The sequence below is a fragment of the Microcaecilia unicolor genome, chromosome 2 (genome assembly GCF_901765095.1).
Source record: "Microcaecilia unicolor chromosome 2, aMicUni1.1, whole genome shotgun sequence".
Lineage (NCBI taxonomy): Eukaryota > Metazoa > Chordata > Amphibia > Gymnophiona > Siphonopidae > Microcaecilia > Microcaecilia unicolor.
Genome location: NC_044032.1, coordinates 114,703,843 through 114,731,255, shown reverse-complemented (window position 1 = coordinate 114,731,255; position 27,413 = coordinate 114,703,843). Strand labels below are relative to the sequence as shown.

General features: G+C 41.3%; 1 protein-coding gene across 2 annotated transcripts in view; it reads right to left on the bottom strand.

The window, feature by feature from the left end:
* HOMER1 (homer scaffold protein 1) overlaps positions 1 to 27,413 on the bottom strand; it is a 274,935-nt gene that overhangs the window by 140,208 nt on the left and 107,314 nt on the right. For both annotated transcript variants that reach the window (XM_030193230.1, XM_030193231.1), the window contains exon 4: positions 10,526 to 10,618. In XM_030193230.1, coding sequence (XP_030049090.1) covers positions 10,526 to 10,618 — 93 coding nt within the window. The remainder of the gene's footprint in view (positions 1 to 10,525; positions 10,619 to 27,413) is intronic.

Here is a 27,413-nt window from a genome sequence, read left to right as displayed (position 1 = left end):
CAAAGCTTTGGGAGCACATGCACTTTGCTACACTACACACCACTGAAAGCTTAGTCATTCTGAATTATATATTTCTGATTTTGCTCTTAGTATAGGATTTTATTTATTTTGCAGCATTTGTATCCCACATTTTCCCACCTATTTGCAGGCTCAATGTGGCTTACATTATGCCGTAATGGCAATCGCCATTCCAGAATGAGAAATACAGAGTATTATTGCATTTAAGTATAGAAAATATAGGATAAGTTATAAGAAGTAGATCTACAGTTCACTTCAGGCATTAAAGATCAGGGTAGATGTAAAAACATTCAACAGTATTCATGTGAATAAAGTAAACAAATAAAAAGAGTTCAATGTTAACTTGAATTGGTAAGGTTTTGATGTCTGGTCATTATGAAGGATCTTTTAGGTACGTCTCTTTGAACAATTTAGTCTTTAGTAGTTTACGGAAGTCTGTCAGAATGTGCATATTTTTTATGGCAGTTGGTAGTGCATTCCACAGTTGCGTGCTGATGTAGGAGAAGATAGAAGCATAAATTGATTTATATTTAAGTCCTTTGCAACTCGGGTAATGGAGGTTCAAGTGATTGACTGATTATCTTTTTGTGTTCCTTGCTGGTAAGTCTATGAGGTCTGACATGTATAACGGGGCCTGTCCATGAATAATTTTATGAACCAGGGTGCAGGTTTTGGATACAATTCGATCTTTTAATGGGAGCCAATGTAATTTTTCTCTGAGGGGTTTTGCGCTTTCGTATTTCGCTTTTCCAAATATGAGTCTGGCTGCAGTATTTTGGGCAGTTTGGAGTTTCTTAATGATTTGTGCTTTGCATCCGGTGTAGATGGAATTGCAGTAGTCTAAGTGGCTCAGCACCATTGATTGCACCAGGTTGCGGAATATCATCCTTGGGAAGAAAGGTTTAACTCTTTTGAGTTTCCACATTGCATGGAACATTTTCTTTGTTACATTTTTCGCATGGCTTTCTAGTGTGAGATTTCTATCAATTGTGACTCCCAGGAGTTTCAAGGTGTCTGAAATAGGGTACTTATAGTGGTAGGTTTACTCTTGTTGTATTGCGATGAAAGGATAAGGCATTGTGTCTTTTCTGCGTTAAGCTTTAGTTGAAATGCATCCGCCCATGAGTTCATTATTTGGAAGCTATGATTGATTTTATTTGTGATTTCTGCTAGGTCCTTTTTAAATGGGATGTAAATCGTGACATCGTCTGCATAAATGTATGGATTGAGGCCTTGATTGGATAGAGATCTGGCCAATGGGGTCATCATCTTCACCTTCCCACATTGCTTCCTTTCACTCAGGTTTACCAGAGTTTCCTAACTGGGCCTAAATCTCTCAAAAAGTAAAGTAAAAAAATAATACAAAAAAGAAACAGAAAAAGAAAAATACCCCTGTATTACAGGCAGACTTGGATATTATTTCTATCACAGAGAATGACTCCCATGAATGGAATTAAAACATACCAGCTATACCCTATTTAGTAAAGACAGAGATGGTCAGAAAGATGGAGGAGTAGCTTTATATGTGAAAAACAATAGTAAAGTGGCTGAAACACAGGGAACCCTGGGGAGAGAAGATGGAACATCCATCCACATGGATGTTGTCTACACATCTCCAACATAAACAATGAAGTTGGACAAAGATTTGGTCACAGATATCCAAAAGCTGGGAATGAAGGGCGAGGTGTTGCTGCTGTGGGAATTTCAATCTGCTGGACGCAGATTGAAAGGTCCCATTTGTAGAACTGGAAAGAAGTAGACAGATTGTGGATGCTTTTCAAAGTGCACTGCTAAGACAAATAGTGATGGACCCACAAGGGGCGGGGCAACGCTAAATCTTCTGCTCACAAATGGAGATAGTGTGGCCAGCCTCTTGAATGACTGGTATTTTGCTTCCTAGCCAGTATAACTATAAGCATTATTGCTATAATTCTGTTGTCAAAATGCTTACTATGATGTATCTCCAATTCTTGATTGCATTGATGGTTTCCCTAAAGCTACTGAAAACTATAGGATTCTATTAGCTTGAATAGTTCTAATTTCTATTTAAAAGAACTCTACAGGTGTGCCATCCTATTCCTGTGCTTTGAAGATTAGTTGTTGTTGCTCTATATGGCAGATGACCTGAGACTTATTACCCAAGCCTAGAATTAAGATACTCATACAACAGACCATAATGGAAGGATTATGCAACCCTTCCATAATTGAAATGGGCAGCTTGGCATGAATTTGTTATCATGTACATGGTCAAAGGGGGACTGATGATATTAAGGATGTATTATGAAAATGATAGGCCCCTCCCCAATCTCAGAGGGGAATATCAAGAGTTAAGCATTAAAATGTGAAAATCAAGATAATTTGAAATCACAGCAGGACAGATGCATTTAACCTAGCTAGTTTATTGACACTGCTGAGCTGACAGTTTAAGCTTTCTTAAGTAATGAGCATCCTGTTCAGATGCTGGGAAGTGTCATTAAAAACGTATGTTCTGGCAAAAATAGGGGAACAAAAAATAATGTACTATTGTAGGTTGCATATTTGAACACACAGATGTATGCTGAATATATGCCTATTGCTTAAGAGTTCCTTGTTGCTAATGTGGTAATGATCTTTACCAGAATGGTATAGAAGCTGTTTGACCTTTACCCTTGAAGCTCTTCTAGAATGCTGATAGAAGCTGAATATAATCTCAACCAATAAGTATCTGTTGTATGTATCTTGTGATTTATGATGTAAACCTGTTGAAATTTTCCTTTACAGCACACTCAAGGATGAGAAGAATCTCACGTGACTCTCAAATCAAATGCATCTAAATAACTTTCCTGATGTGTTTTCTTTTTGGGAGGTTCTATGATTTCACATTCAGTTTCAGTAAATTTTAGATTATCCAACAGCTGAGATGAATCATGTGATTATTGAACAAGATCATACGCAGCTGAGAAGAATTTATTTTTTGTTTTCATCTATTATTGTTTGTAATTGAAACATTGAGTCGATACATATGGCAGCTGTAAGAAATGCATCTTTGAACAGATATGAAAATTCCTCTAATAGATTTTAAGGTCTCTAAGACTATTTTCTTTATTCCATCCTCACACATGTTATTGAAGTAGAAAAGTAAAGACTTCACTGCAGGCAAAACAATGGAAAGAGTTGACAAGAAATTACTTATTTCACAGGCTACTCATGAAATTTCAATGAAGAACATTTAGGGGGTAATTACTAAGGTGCGGTAAAAGTCAGGCTTCTACTGTACCTTAATTTATCGTAGGAGTAACTAAACTGCAGTAGCTCAGTACCACAGGTTAGTCACATATATAGCAAGTGAATAACGTCGTTTGCAATCAACTTTGCAAGCAGCATTATTTCACTATCCTAGGAGCAACAGGTTGTTAAGCTCGCTGGCACTTCTTAAATGGACCGGCCAAAGTTAGTGAGCTCCCCCTGAACTCCCCCCAATCACAAACCTCCCCCTCCAGGTCCCCCCCCCCCCCCCAAAGTTCAAGTCTCCCCATACAGAAAGACTCTCCTCACTCAGAAGGTCCCCTACTATTCAAGATCTCCCACCCTCCCAGAGATTCCTGAGACTAATGCTAGAGGTCACCAGTGCCCTTTTGAATCCAGCACCGGAAAGGGCAGGAGGGGATTTCTCTTGCCTTGATCCCACTAGACCGTTGAGAATTTTCAAGGAAGACCAAGAAGGTAGGGGTGTACATGTTACTTCTATAGTCTTTGGAGTCTTAGATATAAAGGTAATCTCATGTTGCAATATTCTGTACTCTCAGTAACTTCTCATCACTAATGGTATGATGAGAGTACGGGTGGTGTGCTCAGAGAGGAAAGGGCGGATTTTGCTAATGTTATAGAGGAAGAAGCGACGGGTCTTGGCTATCTGCTGGATATGCGCAGAGAAGGAGAGGGAGGAGTCGAAGATGACACCGAGGTTGTGGGCAGATGAGACAGGGACGATGAGGGTGTTATCAACCGAAATAGAGAGTGGAGGTAGAGAAGAAGTGGGTTTGGGTGGGAAGACAAGAAGTTCGGTCTTGGCCATGTTCAGTTTCAGGTGGCGGTTGGACATCTAGGCAGCAATGTCGGATAAGCAGGCCGATACTTTGGCCTGGGTTTCCGCAGTGATGTCAGGTGTGGAGAGATAAAGCTGGGTGTCGTCAGCATAAAGATGATACTGGAAGCCATGAGACGAGATCAGGGAGCCCAGGGAAGAGGTGTAGATAGAGAAAAGAAGGGGTCCAAGGACAGAACCCTGAGGGACTCCGACAGAGAGCGGTATAGGGGTGGAGGAAGAACCATGAGAATGTACTCTGAAGGTACGATGGGAGAGATAAAATATTTACCCATGATAGCCAAATTTACCCATGATATACAATATATGAACAATTGCATAATACAAAAGTTGAATGGAAGAAATAAAGTACAAAAGGGAAGTTCATACCAGACCAGCACAGAAACCAGAGCATCTTGTGAGAAAACTTTAGTCAGTTTCAGACTATTATTCAGCAAACATGAATAATGTATTTGGTGTTCAAATATGATATTCACTTCCGCTCTATTAGATATTGTAAGATGATGGATTGGGGAGAGTCAGGACTTCTGATTCTCCTCAATTTGCTGGATGCTCTTGATATAGTTGATTAAAAAAGATTCTGTTGCATTACCTTTCAAAAACTGGATCTGTGGTTTGGCATTGAAGCAATTAGAATAGCCATTGTTTTGACTGGGCATGTATGGTAGTTCAGGATTAACAACAGTGACCATTCTCTTTAAATATTTATGTACAACCACTATAATTAGGCAATTTTGCCTTAAGCCTTGTAACAGTACCCAACTTTGGGACTTTAAGAGACAGTTTACCTCCCCATATCCAATTCAATTCATATATTTTTAAACCTTACTATTATTATGTTTATTACAGTTGTAATATTCTTCTTACAGGATTTTTGTAATGTTTTTTTTTTTTTACTATGTAAGTCGCATTGAACCTGCTGTGTGTGGGAAAGCGCAGGATACAAATGTAATAAATAAATAAATAAATAAATAAAGTAGATAAAGGGGATGTAGAATTCCAAATTGTGGCATTCACTCTAGGCCTATGAACAACATAAAAGATTTTGACTATAAGCCGAAGAGACAGCTTGCTTTGTTTTGAATATTACTATTATTTGGCCCTAGGACTTACTTTGGTTCAGGATCCAAAATGAGGGAAAAAAATTTACAGGCCTGTGTCTCTGACTTGAACTCCAGTGTTGAAACACTGCAGAGCAAACAGAAAACTGCAAGGGTGGGGGGTCTGACAGAATTGCATGGATGTGGCAATATGGTGGTAACAGATGATTAAAAATACAGAACTCATCATGACCTGTTGTGACACTCTCATGCAACAGAATGAGGAGCTCATTTTCAAAGCACTTAGCCTTCCAAAGTTCCATAGAAACCTATGGAACTTTGGAAGGCTAAGTGCTTTGAAAACATGCATGTATGGTGCACAAAGAGGCATGCCCCTTTCCCAGTGTACTACAGTGATGAGGGGGCATAAGTTAATGATGTCAATTGAAAATTCTTTGACCAGACTGTACCATTTCTGGTCCCATCCAGAGAATTGCCTTGATAACAGCATTTAGCTGACACATTGAGACTTAATCACTACACAGCAGGAGGTAGGGTTGGGCTCTGAATAGGGGACAAACCATTTGTTTGTAACTTTCCTCAAGTGCTGACCTGAACCAAACTCCTGCAAAAGTAAAGTAAATTCTGACCTTTTAAATTCCAAACTTCTCAACTTTCTGGCTATAGGTGAGATACCTGATATTCTCTTTAATTTAATGCTTATTGTTTAATTAAATTAAATTGCCCTGTGAAACCTCTTATTTTCTTTCTTTCTCTTCCTGCCAAGCTCTGATAGAGAGGAGAGGCTGTTTAAACTGCATTGCATAGAGGCTCTAAAGTGCATTTTAGATTGTTGAAACTGATTTAATTATTGGGAATATTTAGTTCTATATTCTAGGGCAATTTTGAAAGTTAAATCAATTGAAAATTCTTTGACCAGACTGTACCATTTCTGGTCCCATCCAGAGAATTGCCTTGATAACAGCATTTAGCTGACACATTGAGACTTATAATCCCACCCACCCCAGGGTTTTCCACTCATTTATAGACAAACCAAACCTCATTAACTTTACTCAATCATACACAGGCAGTCTTGCAGACTGTTAACCCCAACACATTACACCTGTTCATACCCATTTCAACCAATGAGAATGACGTTTATTCTCTGCAATAATTGTGGTGCTTTAGTTTCAAGGCCAATCATCTGGAGACTTAAAGCTTGTCCTATCTGTCTTCAGCTATCTAGTTTAAAACAAGAGCTCAGTAAAGTAATGCAAGAATTGGATGCAATTAAAACAGCTTCTAGGACTGCACACAATAATAACTTCTCACCACTGCCTCAAAGAATAAAACCACATAAGAACAGATGGTTCACAGTAGGCTCAGGCAGACTTCGTCAGGTGACACAGAAGCATCCACCCGCACAAGTGTTGCCACTAAAGAATTCTTTTGCTCCCTTACAGCACTGTGATGCTCCTAAAAATAAAACTGAGGCAGAGGAAAAAGCAATAAAGTTGGAACAAAAAGATATGAAGGTAACCCAAAGTGAAAAGACACCCCCAAATCACTAATGTTGAAACACATACCAGGAAATATAGATGGAAAGCGATGGCCACAAATGCTCGTAGTATAAGCAGTAAAGTACATTACCTTCAAGCCCTGATGTTGGAGGCAGACTTAGACGTTGTTGCAATCACAGAGACGTGGCTCAATGGTTCCCATGAATGGGATGCAAACATACCAGGCTATAATCTATTTAGGAAGGATAGAGAGGGTCGAAAAGGTGGAGGAGTAGCTCTGTATGTAAAGAATGATATCATGGCGACTGAAATGACAGGGACCTGGGGAAAAGAAGCAGCGATATGGATCACCTTAAAAAGAGAGGATAGAACCTCTGTCCATGTGGGTGTTGTCTACAGACCCCCGACACAATTAGAGGAACTAGATAAAGATCTGATCACAGATATTCAAAAATTAGGAAAGAAAAAAGAGGTTCTGTTGATGGGAGATTTCAATCTGCCAGATGTAGATTGGAAGGTTCCATCTGCAAAATCAGAAAGAAGTAGAGAGATCGTGGATGCTTTCCAAAGTGCTCTGCTCAGACAAATTGTGACGGAACCAACGAGGGAGGGAGCGACACTGGATCTGGTGCTCACAAATGGGGATAGTGTGTCAAATGTCCAAGTGGGTGCACACCTGGGAAGCAGTGACCATCAAACGGTTTGGTTTGATATGACGGCTGAAGTGGAGGGCGGCCACTCTAAACTCAAAGTCCTGGATTTCAAGCGTGCTGACTTTAGTAAAATGGGGGAATACCTGAGGAAGGAGCTGATGGGCTGGGAGGACGTACAAGAAGTGGAAGGACAGTGGTCCAGGCTGAAAGAAGTAATAAATAGGGCTACAGATCTTTATGTAAGGAGAGTAAACAAAAGCAAGAGAAAAAGGAAACCGATATGGTTCTCCAAGAAAGTGGCTGAGAAAATAAAGGCTAAAGAGTTAGCGTTCCAGAAATATAGAAAATCTCAAGAAGAGAAACACGGGGAGGAATACCGGGTGAAACTGAAAGAAGCCAAGAGAGAGGTACGTCTGGCGAAGGCGCAAGCAGAAGAACAAATGGCTAGAAATGTAAGGAGGGGAGACAAAAATTTCTTCAGGTATATTAGTGAAAGGAGAATGACTAAAAAGGGAATTGTGAGACTAAAAGATACAGCAAAACGCTATGTAGATAATGATGAAGAAAAAGCCAATTTGGTAAATAGATACTTTTGTTCTGTTTTCACTGAAGAAAATCCTGGAGAAGGACCGCGATGGACTGGAAAAAGTACACCTGAGAATGGAGTGGATAGAGCACCGTTCACGGAAGAGAGTGTGTATCAACAACTTGGAAAGCTCAAGGTGGACAAAGCCATGGGACCGGACAGGATCCACCCCAGAATATTGAGGGCGCTCAGAGAGGTTCTGGCGGGTCCTCTTAAAGATGTGTTTAATAAATCCTTGGAGACGGGAGAGGTTCCGAGGGATTGGAGAATGGCGGATGTGGTCCCTCTTCACAAAAGTGGTGATAGGGAAGAAGCTGGAAACTACAGGCCGGTAAGCCTCACTTCGGTTATTGGAAAAGTAATGGAAGCGATGCTGAAGGAAAGGATAGTGAATTTCCTGAAGCCAATAAGTTGCAAGATCCGAGACAACATGGTTTTACCAGAGGGAAATCGTGCCAAACAAATCTCATTGAATTCTTTGATTGGGTAACTGGAGAATTAAATCATCGACATGCTATAGACGTAATCTACTTAGATTTTAGCAAAGCTTTTGACACGGTTCCTCGCAGGAGGCTCTTAAATAAACTCGATGGGCTGAAGATAGGTCCCGAAGTGGTGAACTGGATTAGGAACTGGTTGACGGACAGACGACAGAGGGTGGTGGTAAATGGAGTTCGCTCGGAGGAGGGAAAGGTGAGTAGTGGAGTGCCTCAGGGATCGGTGCTGGGGCCGATTCTGTTCAATATATTTGTGAGTGGCATTGCCGAAGGGTTAGAAGGTAAAGTTTGCCTATTTGCGGATGATACTAAGATTTGCAACAGAGTGGACACCTGGGAGGGAGTGGAAAGCATGAAAAAAGATCTGAGGAAGCTAGAAGAATGGTCTAAGGTTTGGCAATTAAAATTCAATGCGAAGAAATGCAAAGCAATGCACTTAGGGAGTAGATACCCAAGAGAGACTTATGTGTTAGGTGGTGAGAGTCTGATAGGTACTGAGGGGGAGAGGGATCTTGGGGTGATAGTATCCGAGGATCTGAAGGCGACGAAACAGTGTGACAAGGCGGTGGCCGTAGCGAGAAGGTTGCTAGGCTGTATAGAGAGAGGTGTGATCAGCAGAAGAAAGGAAGTGTTGATGCCCCTGTACAAGTCGTTGGTGAGGCCCCACCTGGAGTATTGTGTTCAGTTTTGGAGGCCGTACCTTGCGAAGGATGTTAAAAAAATGGAAGTGGTGCAAAGAAAAGCTACGAGAATAGTACAGGATTTGCATTCCAATACGTATGAAGAGAGACTTGCTGACCTGAACATGTATACCCTGGAGGAAAGGAGGAACAGGGGTGATATGATACAGACGTTCAAATATTTGAAAGGTATTAATCCGCAAACAAATCTTTTCCGGAGATGGGAAGGCGGTAGAACGAGAGGACATGAAATGAGGTTAAGGGGGGCAGCCTCAGGATAGATGTCAGGAAGTATTTTTTCACGGAGAGAGTAGTGGATGCTTGGAATGCTCTCCCGCGGGAGGTGGTGGAAATGAAAACGGTAACGGAATTCAAACATGCGTGGGATAAACATAAAGGAATCCTGTGCAGAAGGAATGGATCCTCAGGAGCTTAGTCAAGATCGGGAGGCGGGGCTGGTGGTTGGGAGGCGCGGATAGTGCTGGGCAGACTTATACGGTCTGTGCCAGAGCCGGTGGTGGGAAGCGGGACTGGTGGTTGGGAGGCAGGGATAGTGCTGGGCAGACTTATACGGTCTGTACCAGAGCCGGTGGTGGGAGGCTGGGATAGTGCTGGGCAGACTTATACGGTCTGTGCCAGAGCCGGTGGTGGGAGGCGGGGCTGGTGGTTGGGAGGCTGGGATAGTGCTGGGCAGACTTATACGGTCTGTGCCCTGAAGAACACAGGTACAAATCAAAGTAGGGTATACACAAAATTAGCACGTATGAGTTATCTTGTTGGGCAGACTGGATGGACCGTGCTGGTCTTTTTCTGCCATCATCTACTATGTTACTATGGGTTACTATGGGTTACCATTCTGTACAATGGCGATCCTGTAAAGGGTGATGTGTACTAGGTATAAATTATTAATTCAATCTGGTGAGCATCCCATAAAGTCCTGACATTCATTCAGGTAAACTGTTTAACTTTGTGGACTGGTGAAATGTGAGCAAATTAAAATAGACCATGTACTTTGGACAGAACCTGACCTATTACAAATTACTGGCAATTAGAAAATCTATATATTTCCCACTGTAATTAAAAAACAAAGTTATCATCATCAACTTTATTTGATAAACTGAAAAGTACAAAATTATATATATATGAGTGGTTTATCGTTGACCTGGTGGAAGCAAGGTTCCATGAAAATTTACCTGTTTGGTAAGAATCTTCAAACTCTAGCCCCAGATTTCTCTCTTGTTCTGTTTCAGTCAACTACTTTTAACTATAATAACTTTATAACAGGTTTGTGTTATATTGTTCTCAGCTAAATTATATATATCCAGTTTATAAATATATTTTTGAACTTCACATTTCAAAAAGTTTAATTATGATTATTTTTCTAGATTACTCATTAAAAGGGTATTAAATGTACAAGAATGGAAAACAATATACTCAAGGTACCCACCTGTGAAGGTGTACTGGTTAGCTCCATTTTCTCTTGGGATTTCTCCTTTGCTAATCGTGCAGCTTCTTTAAATTCCTGAAATTTTTCTGAAAACTGAAATACATAGTGTTTGTTTACAAACTGTAAAGGCACAGCAAAAGAAAACAAAACCATTAAGGCTGCTGAACAGCTTTCTTTTTTTTTCCCCCTTTCAGGGTCTACTTCTAATGTCAGAAGCACTATATTCAAATTAGTAATTTAATGTGTAGAAGTAAGGGTCATCAAACAATCTAACAAAAAGTTATTGCCTAAAAAATAATTTCATATATTAGTGAATAGTTATAATCCATTCATCAGATATGTTTTAACAAGGAACTTCTCCAACATGACAGGTTAATCTAAGATTGAAAAATAAAACTCTTACCAGGTAATCCTTTCCCTATGGCTTCATTCCAACAACAAAGGCAACTCATTCTGTTTTCCCATTTTTCAGAGATAGACACAAATCTAAGTTGAGGGCAACCTGGACTGGCTATAGCATCACTCAGTCTACCTTTGCTCCATTAAATGTATCCAATGGCAACATTAAGCTAGACAAATCTATACTTGATGTTATACTGGGAATTTTGGCTTACCTCTGTCAATTCCTTTTATATTAGTTCTCCATACCAGTCTGAATAGCTGGATAATATCCTCCCCCTTTCAGGCTGAGACCAGCACACCAAGATCTCACTTCTCTTGAGATCTGCCTGTTCCTCTCTGACATCAGGCAGCAAGGCTGCTCCTCCTTCCCAGTTGACCAACTTCCATACCATAATAACTGAAAAACACTAAACAAAAATCAATGTGTCACATGATGCACAATTTAGAAAACATTGGAATGCATGTATTAAGTTAATGAAGGAGGTAATTGTCCAGATTGTTGTAGAGAACTAATAACAAGAACTGACAGAGGTAAGCCAAAATTCCCACTGTGTGTTATTCTCCTCACCAGTCTGGATAGCTGGGTGTAAAGAAATCCATGAGAAGTTGTAGATGAGCCTCCTCTCAGATCTGACTTTCTGTCCAAAACAGAAATCTTCCTAGGTGATAAACTGAGATATCCTGCTGAGTTACCCATATGACAACTTTCAGGAAAAAGTCTGTTTCTCAGAAATGAACTGCAAATAATTCTTCAGTTACAGCAGAAACCTTACACTTCAACCCACCTCTAGTTTATCATCCTACTTTACAGGCAGTACTGTAACTTTAAATCAATGTTAACTTTAGAGGCTATTCTATCTTGCAAAGCTCAGACTCTGCAGCAGCCTACCAAAAAGGTCACAGACTTCAGATGTAGTCCCCAAGACCACAAACACCACCTCCGCACATGCTCAGTTCAGTATAAGACCTGAAAACAGGGTTACAGAAACTAAAGATAGTTCCTACAGCTATGTTCAAATACCACTTTCTCTGCTACAGCTCTTGCAGTCACAGTCAAACATCACCCTCTTCCAGAAAGTTCAATCTATGTAGAAGCTTTGGCAAACAGAGCTGCAGATGCAAGATGCAGTTGCTAAGGCTACGTTTAAACGCTGTTTTCACAGAACTTAGTCTATACAACAAACTATGGAAGCAGAGTCCAAAATTTTCACACACATGTGTGTATGTAGTTTCATTGTACTATATCCTGTTTCAGGCATCTTGCCCCTTTTCAACCAGAAAGGCATCTGCTTTCTTTTTCTCCTTTATCTTTTTTCCCATGTTCCTGGCTTTCTCTCATCTATTTAGAAACGCACAGCAAAGGAAAATAAAGGACTATCTCCAAAGGAGTCCACACCCAGGGTCTTATATAGATGTTCTTCCTATATAAATGAATGTACAACTAGTTTCCCAAGAACCATGGGGTCCTTTTACAAAGGCACGGTAAAAAGTGGCCTGCGGTTGTGTAGGAGCGGGTTTTGGGCGCACGCAGAATTATTTTTCAGCGCACCTACAAAAAATGCCTTTTTAAAATTTTTGCCGAAAATGGACGTGCAGCAAAATCAAAACTGGCGCGCGTCCGTTTGGGGTCTGAAACCTTACCGCCAGCCATAGACCTAGTGGTAAAGAATTTGTGCGGTAATGACCTACATGTGTCAGATGCCACTAGGCGCGCGTCCGAAAACAACAAATATTTTTCGGATGCGCGCCAAAAATGAAATTACTGCAAGAGGCACACGGTAGTCGGGCGGTAAGTCCATTGTGGCTCGCATAGAGCCTTACACAGCTTAGTAAAAGGAGCCCCATATAACTTTGATCTCACTAACTGTCCAGAATTTCAGGTATCTGCTGCATATCTGTCTTTGTTTATACTTCATCACTCTGGGACACACAAAAGCTGTAGAGAACAGCCTTGCTCTTTTTTTTTTTTTCAAATGAACTCTGAATAACACTCACTTGTATAATTTGTAGTACCCATAGGTAGCATTCAACAAACGCCACACTGCTGCCATGTATAGTGGAAGTGCTCTATAGATATCCCTGTTTTACCTTCTGAGTTCCTGGTGGTTCCTTATGCACTGCCAAGTAGGCCTCAAAAACAGCAGGTAAGCCACTGAAAAAAGAAGGCTTTAGATTTCCGTAACTTCTTAACGGAATATAGGGCAAACAATAGGCATAACACTGTTAGCTGCTATTGAATACAGATGTTTTTCTCTTGAATCCTCTAGATTAAGCATAACATAGTTAAAGCAATTCATTAAAAAGTATAAAAGGTCAAATTAGCCTTTGAAACAGAGTTCAAACTGTCCTTAAAACCAATTTATCTTGAAAAAAAAAGTGATATTGATAAACCTTAGTATATCTAAGCTGCACAGAATATTTGGCTATTAAAAAGGGTATGAGTGAATAAATAATGTCAGATGCCAAGCGGGAACCAAAACAAAAATATTCCAAACAGGATTATGAATCAAACACCAATAAAGACACAATCCCAATAAATATAATCATATACTGGGAAAACATACCATAATATCATTAGAAAGGACTCGCACATAATGAATTTAAGCCATCGGTGAAGCCCTTTTCTTCGGCTATTAAAAAGGCTCAATGAGTATGATCACCGAGTCCCTTATACACTACCAACAAAGCACTTAAAAGTGTCGTTAAACAATTTTTTTGGACAAAAATATTGTCAATGGCTTCACATATTAAACAGCTGTGTATAATCCACTATCACAAAAAGTGCACTTGTCTCAAATAATGCTGTATTCTTCTTACATGCAAACTGCATTCATGCAGTCCCCAAACTCGACTTGCCATGTTTCATATCCACCGTATCAGGGGTAAGGGAGCTGCCACTTCAAGGTTTTCATGTGGGAATGGGTTTTATAAACTCAAGTACAACAATTTAATTATCCCTTACCAACATAACATCTGGGTGTATTGCCAGGATCTTTTTTAAGTATCAGTATTGTTATAGCAGTGATCACCATGCCACGTGCCCTAAAATTTAGAGACCCATTCTCAACTCTAAACAAGATCAATGGAGACCTTCGGAGAGTTCTTCTTTTGAACTCTACAATCGTGGGAAATCTTTGCCCAAGCAGAATATTCATCAAACTCTTCCAACACTTGAAAAAACTCAAACAATTTTACAGTTCTTTTAATACATACCATCCTACAATCAGATTCAAAATTGACTACTCCCCAGAAAAAGTCTATTTTTTGGACACCACAGTTTCAATCAGCAATGGCTACATACAAACATCCATATATAGGAAACCCACAGACAAATGCAGCTACCTCCACGACTCCAGCTTCCACCCTTTACATACAAAAAAATCCATTATCCACAGCCAAGCCACAAGAAATCACCGTATCTGCTCTGACCCAGGGGCCAGAGACAGGCTCCTCAAAATCCTGACTGCATCCTTCGAACAGAAAAGATACAAGCCCAAAATAATCTCCAAGAATATTGCCTCCTCCCTCAAAACACCCAGGGAAAATCTGCTACAAGGAAAAGAAAGCCACAGACAGAACCCCCCCCCCCCCCCCCTTATAGTGACATACAACCCAGAGCTGGAAAAACTGAGGAAAATCATAAGAGATCTGCAGCCACTACTCCAGGAGGATGAATTACTGAAAGAGATATTCCCATCCCCACCAGTGCTGGCCTTCTGACAGCCACCCAATTTAAAACACAAGCTAGTCAGGAGCAAGCTCTAAACAGAGACCCAAAAAGAAGAGAATGGCACATATCCTTGCAATATATCCAGCTGCAAACTATGCCAAAACATTTCACAAGACCCCACAGTCATTCACAAAGGAAAATTGTTCAACATAAAGGAATCCTTCACATGCTCATCTTCCAATGTAGTGTATGTCATCCAGTGTAAAAAATGTGACGAGGGATGCTATATTGGAGAAACAAGCCAGATGCTGAAGAAGAGATTTAATTTACATAGACATCATATGAAAAATGCCAGTGCCAACCAAGATGTTACCTCTGTGGGACAGCACTTTACAAAACCAGAACACTGTACTAATGATCTTATAGTGAGAATACTTAAAGGAAACTTTAAAACAATACAGGAACGCAAGACCTTTGAAGTCAAAATGATTACATATTTTGACACCCACTAGACAGGACTTAACAAAGATCTGGGTTTTCTAGCCCATCATAAACCATGAAATTCCACTGCTTTGTCACCCTCTGATCACCATGCATATCTCCCTGTCCCCCATCCTCTCAGCCCTCTCTGTTTCTCACCTATCCTACCCCTCCCTGATCATTTCAGACTGTCACTGAAATACTTTGATGTTTCACTTATATATGCTGTTACTTATCAAAATTTGCTTATTTCTGATCTGATGAAGAAGGGCTACCTTCGAAAGATAATCAAAAAATGTATTAAGTTAGTCCAATAAAAAAGGTATCATCTTATTTTCTTTTCTATGTTTTATTTTATTCTATTTCTACTGACTGGCTTTAGAAGTGGACTAACACAGCTACCACATCTCTCTTCCAACACTTGAGAAGTAAATTAACTAGCTGATTGAAATAGCCTTTTTTGTGTTCAACTACAACTCTTCTCTCTCAAGGCCATTAACTTTAGCTGGTCGTTGCCTGACTAGCTCTTTTGAAATGGACTTGCTATAGACAAGTTACACTAAATCTCCAAACTCCTGATCATCTGGACCAGAAGAACCTGAACATAATCCTTTCTGCCTTTGAAGTTTGTCTAACTTTTAGAATTATGCACTAATAAGGAAAAAATAATAAAGAAGCTCTCTATAAAAATGTGTAATTTAATCAATGGCCCACATTTTTGCTATAGAAATGGTTCTGTCATCAAGTTCTTGTGGGAATACTCCTATGTTAGCAAATCAAGAAGCAAATTATCTATTCAATTTTCACGCACCTAATCTAGACTCTTCAGCTTATGCAAGTGGCTAAAACATTGCCCTTTCCTGGTATGTACAATCAATCAGTGTTTACCAACTACTTCTAGCATCTTCGGATTCCTCCTACTCCATTGTTTATATACATCAGAGAGGCAAATTTGTCAATATTGTCATATGATTCCCGGACAGATTATCTAAAAAAAAGAGATACACAGGCACAAATTTTGTTCTAATTTCCAAAACAATTCATATCAAGTATGCCTTGAGATACCACCATTCTTTTTTGCACAGTGGCACTCCACTCTACATAGCTCACATCTGCAGATATTTGTAACAAATATATAGATCCATGGACATGTCCTTCTATATACTGTTTTAAAACCACAAGGGATACTTTAAGTGACACTTTTGGCTCGAGAGTTCACATCTCAACTGGCCATCGTGCCAAGAGACTGTTATCCAATAGCTGAATTGAAGTCTAGCCCAAAGAACCAACTACAGCCACTACCATTTACCCCAAACTCTCAAATGTTGATCTGTCAGTATCTAAACAAACCTCTAGAACAGTCTCATATTCTTTAAAGTCCATATCCATTTCTGAGAAAACATATCATCCCCTGGCTTGAGAGCAATCTTGCCTTCTTGTACTAGATGAAAATCAGAACAGACATTCTGCACTAGATCACACTTATCTTCATTTCTTTTTTTAGGTGCATGCTCTGATTAACAAATTGTATAGATGGTGATATTATAAAAATCCTTGGACTTAAGACTTATACTTGAAAAAAAGGATCTTTATAAAAACCCTCAGAATGAACACACACTGTATTAATAGACACCATCTTGTCATGCAAAATATAGGAACCTTGGCAATTGTTTCTTGCAAAACCAATTAATACTGATAGTTTCCTAGTCTCAGTGAGGACATAACCTAGTTGTTACAGCAGCAAGCTAACAAACAAAAAAGCCAAGTTTTAAATCCTACTTTTTCCTCCCACTGATGCTCCTTGTGGCAATGGACAAGTCCTATCACCCTCCACTGCATCAGGTAAAAATATAAGGCCCTGTTTACTAAGGTGCGTTAGCATTTTTAATGCACTTACAATTAGCGCATGCGCTGTGTAGGCACCTATAGGGATACTGTAGGCACATACATGGTTAATGCACGTTAAAGACATTAATGCGCCTATAACGCAGCTTAGTAAACAGGGCCATTAGATTGCGAGCCTTCTGATACAATGCAATACCTACTGTAACCCGCATACAGCTCAGCTTTTTAAGGATGAATAAAGTTAAAATCCAAATGCTTTAAAAATATTTATGTGTTCATCCAAGTTCTTTAAAATTTTGCATTAATTGATAAAGTCCTAATGAAATATTTTCTTTAAGTCTCTTCTGTTGACAGAAAATAAGAATACTCATAATGGGCCAGACTGACGGTACCTGGTAGAACACCAAAGAGTAGCAAGATTACATGCTATCAATCCAGGGATAAGTAGTGACTTTCCTCATGTTTATCTTAACAGCAGATTAGGGACTTTTCCTCCAGGAACTTGTCCAAACCTGTTTTATTTTTTTTATTTATTTTATATTTATTAAATTTCAAATTATTACAAATGAATATCAATTTGTAAGGTAATACAGAGAAACAGTTATAAGGCAATTGAAAAATAAAAGATAAATATATCTAAACATAATAATCTAACTCTTCCTTAGACCACAACATTTGTTTTGGGGGGAGTGGGTTTAGAAAACTAAAAGGAGAGTTCAATAAGGCAAATCAAAGTTTAAACCATAATTGGCATAGTCCTGTTCTTTATCCCATCATTCTCTATTCGCTGATACAGTTGTTCCAGTCTGTCGGCTAGTTGGATTTTTAGAGTCCAGGAAAGTTTTCAGCTGACTTGGCTCAAAAAACACATATTTAACACCTAATAAACGTATCACACATTTACAGGGATAAACTAATGTAAAAGTTGCTCCCAAATTTTTTACTTCTTCTCTCAAGGTCAGAAATTGTTTTCTTCTTTGCTGGGTCACCTTGGTAACATCAGGATATACCCATATTTTTTGACCGCAGAATAGTGCAGAAGAATTTTTGAAGTATAGTTTCATGATCATATTTAGGTCCTGCTCAAACACTAAGGATACTATCAAAGTCCCCCGATTAGATATTTCAACCATAGAGTCTTCTAATAATGCAGTTAAATTCTGCAAGTCAATATCATTTCTCTGAGGGACTACATTTACCATATTTGCTGGTTGAGAAGCCTCTCCACGCTTCTGAATATTTGGAAGGTAATAAACTTTATTGCAAGGGGGAATATCTTTAGGAGAGAGCTTCAGAATCTCTTGTAAATATTATTTAAAGAAATCGTAAGATGATAATGCTGGTGAAATTGGAAAATTCAGTAGTCTAAGTGTAAGACGTCGATTAAAGTTCTCAATTTGCTCTATTTTGCGAGATGTTAACATTTTGTCTTTAACCAAGGTGTCCACAGTCAATTTCACTGTATTTACCTCCTCTTTTACCTGAGATACTTGATTTGTTACCTCTGTTTTAACTTTATTGAAGGATTCCGACATTGTAGACAATTTACTCACTATTGTGGACATTTCTTTAGTTGATTTAGCCACCTCAGCTGCAAGTCCCTGGACCGCTTGCCAAATAGCCGTCAGAGTAATCTCCTGTGGGGCTCCTTGCTCCAGTATACTTCCTTCTGTTGGCCAGGGGACGAACCGCCGAGCAAGCTCAAACTGTCGACGTCTTCCGTCTCAGCTTGACCTGCTAACCCCGCCCTGGAACTTGCAGGACACAGAGGTCACGTCAGCACTGGCGGCGATAGTGTGGTATCAGGTCCCAAGATAGATGTCGCTCCTTCGGCGTCGCTCAACGCGGGACTCACCAAACCATGTTCCACCAGGAGGCTTGTCATGTAGCAGTCTAGGGTCTGCTGGATTGGAGACGAGGTAAAGGCTATCGGCGGTTGCCTTTTAATCGCCGCTTTCCGCTTAATATGGGGCATTTCAACACAAGGAGAATAGAACTGAGGTATTTCCAGCAGGCTCCTGAGACGCTCACGCAGCAAGCTAGGACGCCATCTTGCCACTCCCCCCAAACCTGTTTTAAACCCAGATATACATAGTAACATAGTAGATGACGACAGAAAAAAAGACCTGCACGGTCCATCCAGTCTGCCCAACAAGACAACTCATGTGTGCTACTTTTTGTGTATACCCTACTTTGATTTGTATCTGTGCTCTTCAGGGCACAGACCGTATAAGTCTGCCCAGCACTATCCCCGCCTCCCAACCACCAGCCCCGCCTCCCAACCACCGGCTCTGGCACAGACCGTATAAGTCTGCCCACCACTATCCCTCCCTCCCAACCTCCAGTCCCGCCTCCCACCACCGGCTCTGGCACAGACCGTATAAGTCTGCCCAGCACTATCCCCGCCTCCCAACCTCCAGCCCCGCCTCCCACTACCGGCTCTGCTATCCAATCTCGGTTAAGCTCCTGAGGATCCATTCCTTCTGAACAGGATTCCTTTATGTTTATCCCACGCATGTTTGAATTCCGTTACCGTTTTCATCTCCACCACCTCCCGGGGGAGAGCATTTCAAGCATCCACCACTCTCTCCATGAAGAAATACTTCCTGACATTTTTCTTGAGTCTGCCCCCCTTCAATCTCATTTCATGTCCTCTCGTTCTACCGCCTTCGTATCTCTGGAAAAGGTTCGTTTGCGGATTAATACCTTTCAAATATTTGAACGTCTGTATCATATCACCCCTGTTTCTCCTTTCCTCCAGAGTATACATGTTCAGGTCAGCAAGTCTCTCCTCATACGTCTTGTAACGCAAATCCCATACCATTCTCGTAGCTTTTCTTTGCACCGCTTCGATTCTTTTTACATCCTTAGCAAGATACGGCCTCCAAAACTGAACACAATACTCCAGATGGGGCCTCACCGACGACTTATACAGGGGCATCAACACTCCCTTTCTTCTGCTGGTCACACCTCTCTCTATACAGCCCAACAACCTTCTAGATACAGCCACCGCCTTGTCACACTGTTTCGTCGCCTTCAAATCCTCAGATACTATCACCCCAAGATCCCTCTCCCCGTCCGTACCTAGCAGACTCTCGCCGCCTAACACATACGTCTCCCGTGGATTTCTACTCCCTAAGTGCATCACTTTGCATTTCTTGGCATTGGACTATACGCGGGTTTCTATTTATAGACCCTATATACACAATGAAAGCAGTGATTGATTATTTAGCATCATAATAGAATTTATGTATTATTTGGTGTATCATGGTTGAGGTTAATTTTGACAGTTTCATATTGTCACTACACCTCTGTATGGATGGCGGTAACGTGTGGATGTCTAAGTGAGATAATGCACTATTATGTATGCAATTGAGTGTGAGTGATTGATATTTATTGTTAATAAAGTAATAGTTTGTTTATAAGTTCTGGAGTCTTTAGTGAGTATATATTGGATTTTAATTGCCAAACCTTAGACCATTCTTCTAGCTTCTTCAGATCCTTTTTCATGTTTTCCACTCCCTCTGGGGTGTCCACTCTGTTACAGATCTTAGTATCATCCGCAAATAGGCAAACTTTACCTTCTAACCCTTCGGCAAGGTCACTCACGAATATATTGAACAGAATCGGCCCCAGCACCGATCCTTGAGGCACTCCACTACTCACATTTCCCTCCTCCGAGCTAACTCCATTCACCACCACCCTCTGGCGTCTGTCCGTCAACCAGTTCCTAATCCACTTCACCACTTCGGGTCCTATCTTCAGCCCATCTAGTTTATTTAAAAGCCTTCTGTGGGGAACCCAGATATGCTAAATGCTGTTACCATATCCTCTGGCAATGAGTTCCAGAGCTTCACTATTCGTTGAGTAAAATAAGTATTTATTTTAAAAGTATTATCATGCAACTCCATGGAGTATCTCCTCATCTTTGTACTTTTTGAAAGAGTAAACAGATTTCCATTTACCCATTCTACTCCACATTCAGTACTTTGCAGACCTTAATTATATCCCCCTCCCCCCCCAGCTGTTTCTTCTCCAAATTGAAGAGCCCTTACTCTCTTAAGCCTTTCCGTGTATGAGAGTAATTCCATTCACTTAATCATTTTGCTCTACCTTCTTTGAACCTTTCCTAGTTCCACTATATCTTTTTTGAGGTACAGCAACCAGAATTGTACACAATACTCAAGGTGAAGTCACACCATGGAGTGATACAGAAGCATTACAATATTTTTGTCTTATTTTCTAACTTTTTCCTAATAACTTCTAGCATTCTGTTTGCTTTTTTTGGCCACTGCCATACACTGAGTAGAAGATTTTAATGTATTGTCCATGATGACACCTAGATCTTTTTCTTGGGTGGTGACTACTGAAGTGGAGCCTAGCATCAAGTAACTATAATTTGGATTATTCTTCCCAATGTGAATGACTTTGCAATTGTTCACATTAAATTTTGTCCGCCATCTGGATGCTATGTCTTTCAATTTCCTAAGGTCTTTCTGCAATTTCTCACTGTCTGCATGCATTTTAACAGTTTTGTGTCATCTGCAGATTTATTTCTCTCACTTGTCATTCCCATTTCCAGATCATTTATAAATATGTTAAACTGCACCGGTCCCAGTACAGATCCCTGGGGCATGCCTATATTCACCTTCCTCCATTGAAAGAAGGAAATTGTTATTTTTAATAGATCTTAATTATTTTGTCCAAAGACACCATTTTATCAAGGCTCCCTGGAACTGAGAGGATGACACAAGGTGAACAAACTGTGAATGATCAAAACTCATTTATAACAATGTATCCTTCCATCCATTTTGGAAGGGAAAAGGGACATGATATACCGCCTTTCTGAGGTTTTTGCAACTACATTCAAAGCGGTTTACATATATTTAGGTACTTATTTTGTACCAGGGGCAACGGAGGGTAAAGTGACTTGCCCAGAGTCACAAGGAGCTGCAGTGGGAATCAAACTCAGTTCCCCAGGATCAAAGTCCACTGCACTAACCACTAGGCTACTCCTCCATGATCATGATCCAAAATTGCTAAAGCCTCCTGGACAGGCATACCTCCAGATGGGAGCCCATACAGCCAAATGTTCTGGGGGGGGGGGGGTTAAAGACTTACTGGAGAAATCAATTTTTTCCCCTCAATCTTCATTTGAAAAATTTCTAAAAGGAGGATCCTATTGCCATTGCTCATTCTGCTTTTTACTCTATTTTGCTTCTTATACCAATCTCTTTTGTAACTTTCATCTGATATCTACTTATGTTTCAAATCATTATTATCAAAACTATATATTATGTCATTTCGGGCCCTGTTTACTAAGCTGCGCTATAGGTGCAAAAACCTATTATATTCCTATGGGTGTCTCTAACATTAGCATGTACTAACAATAACTATAGAGCCACCCATTGTATTCCTATGGGTGTCTCCAGTGGTGTGCTGGTAAATTTTTAACAACAGGCTCTCTCCCCGGTCCACCTCGGCGCCCCCCCATCCACCTCTGCGCTCTCCCCCCCCCCCCCGCAAAAAATTGCAGAGCTGGCTATACCCGGGGTGGGGGGGGGGGGGGGGGGGGGGGGCGGCCAACACTTTACTCTCGCCAGGAAAAAAAAATTAAATGATCCCAGGTTCCAATCTAATTCATGTTTAATATGGGATAAAATGCCATAAATAAGTAAATAAATATAAACTTTTAACGTTCAGCACCTGATTCTCAAAGTGGACATATTCCAAACACTATAATGAAAATAAAATTATTTTTTTCTACCTTTGTTGTCTGGTGACTTTGTTCCTCTGATCATGCTGGTCCAGTATCTGATTCTGCTGCTCTCTATCTGGTCCCTTGACTCCGTTTCCAGGGCTTCCTTTCCATTTATTTCTTTTCTTTCCTCCTTTCTTCTTCATTTCTGGTCCTCCGCAGATTTGACTGTACAGTGGATCCAGCTTCTGCCTATATTCTCCATCCATGTGCAGTTTCTCTCCTCACTTCCTTTTCCCTCATCTAATCTCCTTCCTCTATCTTCCCTCCATGTCCAGCATTTCTACTCTCTCCCTTCCCTCCCCTCCATCCATGTCCAGAATTTCTCTTGCTCTCCCCTCCATCCATGTCCTGAAACTCTCCTCTCTCCCCTGCCCCTCTCTATCCATCCATACTCAGCAATTCTCTTCTCTCCCCTGTCCCCCTCTACCCATCCATGCCCAGCAAGTCTCTCCCCTGCCCCCCTCTACCCACCCATGCCCAGCAAGTCTCTCTCCTGCCCCCTCTACCCATCCATGCCCAGCAGGTCTCTCCCCTGCCCCCCTCTACCCACCCATGCCCAGCAAGTCTCTCCCCTGCCCCCCTCTACCCACCCATGCCCAGCAAGTCTCTCCCCTGCCCCCCTACCCATCCATGCCCAGCAGGTCTCTCCCCTGCCCCCCTCTACCCACCCATGCTCAGCAAGTCTCTCCCCTGCCACCCTCTACCCACCCATGCCCAGCAAGTCTCTCCCCTGCCCCCTCTACCCATCCATGCAATTCTCTTCCCTGCCCCCTCTACCCATCCATACCCAGCGATTCTCCTCCCTCCCTGCCCTTCCCTCCCGCTCCCAAGCATATCCAACGATGTCCTTCGCCCCCACCCTCCCCTCCCGCTCCCATCCGTCTTTTTTTAATTACCTCCGTCGAAGCGCACGCTATTTAAAGCCCTGCTGCGTGCTGGCCGTCTCCAGGCTTCCCCTGCTTGCTTCGGATGATGTTCGTGCCTTAGTCCTGCCTTCGCGAAAAAAGGAAATGACATCAGAATGAAGGCGGGTCTAAGGCACGAACATCATCCCAAGCAAGCAGGGGAAGCCTGGAGACGGCCAGCACGCAGCAGGGCTTTAAATAGCGCGCGCTTCGACGGAGGTAATTAAAAAAAGACCGGATGGGAGCGGGAGGGGAGGGTGGGGTGAAGGACATCGTTGGACAAGCTTCGGAGCGGCAGAGGAGGTAAGCATGGTCTGTGATGGCGCCCTCCTGCCATGCTTACCTCCCGCAATGGAGCTGGCTTGCCCCCAACAACAACCGGCTCGCAAGAGCTGTCAACATTTAACAAGCGGCTCTTGCGAGCCGGACAGAGCCGGCTCCAGCACACCACTGGGTGTCTCTAACATTAGCTCACGCTAAAATGTTTGCGCGCCTACAGCGTGGCTTAGTAAACAGGGCCCTTAACGTTTTATCTGCTTCATAAGTACATAAGTATTACCATACTGGGACAGACCAAAGGTCCATCAAGCCCAGCATCCTATTTCCAACAGTGGCCAATCCAAGTCACAAATACCTGGCAAGAGCCCAAAAAAGTTCAATACCTTTTATGCTATTTACCCCAGAAATAAGCAGTGGATTTTCCCAAGTCAATTTAATAATGGTCTATGGACTTCTCCTTTAGGAAGACGTCCAGACCTTTTTAAACCCCGCTAAGCTAACAGTCTTTACCACATTCTCAACGAATTCCAGAGTTTAATTACACACTGAGTGAAGAAATATTTTCTCCAATTTGTTTTAAATTTACAACTTTGTAGCTTCATAGCATGCCCCCTTGACCTAGTATTTTTGGAATGAGTAAACAAACGATTCAAGTCTATCCGTTCCATTCCACTCCATCATATCTCCCCCTCAGCCGTCTTTTCTCCAAGCTGAAGAGCCCTAGCCGCTTCAGCCTTTCCTCATAGCGAAGTAGTCCATTCCTCTTTATCATTTTTGTCGCCCTTCTCTGTACTTTTTCTAATTCCATTATATCTTTTTTGAGATGCGGCAACCAGAATTGTACACAATATTCAAGGTGCGGTCACACCATGGACTGATACAAAAGCATTATAATGTCCTCACATTTGTTTTCCATTCCTTTCCTAGCAATACCTAACTTTCTATTTGCTTTCTTAGCCACCGCAGCACACTGAGCAGAGGGTTTCAACGTATCAACAATGACGCCAAGATCCCTTTCTTGGACGGTGATTCCTAACGTGGAACCTTGCATTACGCAGCTATAGTTCGGGTTCCTCTTTCCCACATGTATCACTTTGCATTCACTCACATTAAATGTCATCTGCCATTTAGACGCCCAGTCTCCCAGTCTCATAAGGTCCTCTTGTAATTTTTCACAATCCTCTTGCGATTTAACCACTTTGAATAACTTTGTGTCGTCAGCAAATTTAATTACATCACTAGTTACTCCCATCTCTAGATCATTTATGAATACGTTAAAAAGCAGCGGTCCCAGCACAGACCCCTGGGGAACCCCACTATCTACCCTTCTCCATTGAGAATTCTGACCATTTAACCCTACTCTCTGTTTTCTATCCTTTAAACAGTTTTTAATCCACAATAAGACACTACCTCCTATCCCATGACTCTCCAATTTCTTCTGGAGTCTTTCATGAGGTACTTTGTCAAACGCCTTTTGAAAATCCAGATACACAATATCAACCGGCTCACCTTTATCCACATGTTTGTTCACCCTTTCAAAGAAATGTAATAGACTGGAGAGGCAAGTTTCCCTTCGTTAATATATTACTTGGTACAACTCAAATTCCTTTTTGTACTTTTTAATTCAGTGATCTGTTAGCCACATTGAACCTGATCTATTTGGGAAAATGTGGGATATAAATGATATAAATAAATATTTCCTCTAAATGATCTCGTATATTAAAAGTTACCATCAAATTATTTCCATTTCAGCAAAGCTGACAAAGAATGAAGTTCACAACAATGCAACAGTTACCTGAGAGGGAAGAGTGCTATAATTCCTACCAGTCTCTCGCAATTTTATCTGTCTGGTTCACCAGTAAGGCATAAGTTCATACTGCAGTTCAGATACAACGTTGTGTATCAGAAAACAGAAGGGAATTCCAATTCAGACACTAAAACAATTCAAGTTAATCTAGCAGGTGAAAGAAGCATACAGGCATTACATTTTGTTCAACAACATCCGCTAGTATCAGACTTGCTCTTCAGAGTTCCCACCAAATATCTCAGAACAGACCAGGCACATAAAGCTTTATATCTACAAAAATATATAGGTCACCTTATCACCAAACCTAGACTTCCTATATTTTCTACTGTCTCAGAAGGTTGGATAAATTGGAATAAGGGAGCGGAGCTGACAAGTCAGTTATCAAGCCCAACAGGAAGATTTCAAAAGTGCAGCACTCAACGTGAGCCCAGGCTAATAAATAGTTTATGGTATGTATCTCTTACAAATTGACAGAACTACATAGTTGCTACTTGTAATAGAAAAGCACCCAAACACACAGTCCCCCCCCCCAAAAAAAAAAACTGAAACCAAAAAGCTCATTTCACAAAGACAGAAATCCACTGATATCTTGCATATGTTGAAATTCTGGGTGCCACAAAAAATTCTAGTATAAAGCAGCTCAAACTCAACAGGTTCCAACTCTTGAGACCAAACAGTATACTGGAAAGAGGAGATGCCTTTACACTTTATGTCAGAGATAAGCAAGTAAAATAATAGAAGTAAGATTCTGCTATACTGGCTATAGACAGAAAAGAGGAAATGCAAAGCCCAGCTGTCCAGACAGGTAGGGAGAATGACAATTGTATATATCACATTTAATATTATCCCTGACTTAAAATAGGTGTCTGCATTTGTTGAATCAAGTCATATAAAAGGATTACCAGGTAATACAAAGTTCATTTGATGCTTACATGACACTTAACACAAAATCTGGTGTCAGGAATCTGTGAAGAATGGAGGGAAGAAATGTATTAGCAGTCTAAAATTATTGTTTTTGGGATACTGCAATCAATCACATGCTAAACCCACATATGCAAGTACATTCAAGTAAGTACAATTTACACTTGAATATAAACCGAGAATTTTTTGGGGGGGTAAAAAAAAAAAAAAGGCATTAAAAAATTGAACCTCGGCTTATATTCAGGACTTATCTCCTTCCCACCCCCACGGTGTCCGGCATTCTTCCCATTCTCTCCTTCCCTGAGGTGTTCCATCGCTGCTGCCTGCTCTCTGCCCCCAACTGCAGAGATCCCACTTACTCCCTCCCTCCCCCCCCCCAATAGGCACAGCTCCCAGTTACTTCTTCCCTCCCCCTGAACAGACAAACCTAGGCCCTTATCACCCTGGTGGTCTAGTGGCACACTGGGCAGGAGCTGCTGTGACTTCCAGTGGTAGTCTCACACTGCTGAAGGCCACAGCTGCCATTTCGTTTGTGCTGGCTGCAATCCCAAAATGGCTGCCATGACCTGTAGCAACAATCTCATGAGACTGCCTCTGGAAGACACAGCAGCTATTTTTACTACAGAGAAGGCAGGAGCAGGTGGGGATCGCTCCAGACCCAATGTGCCAGGACCACCAGGGCAGTATGGTAGGCTGGGGGAGGGGGGGCTATCAGTGGGAGCGGGAAGTGGGGTTCATCTATTTGGGGGGGGGGAGGAAGTAAGTGGGAGCTGTGCCTTTTTGGGAGGAAGTGAGAGCTCTGCTGGTTTGGGGGGGGG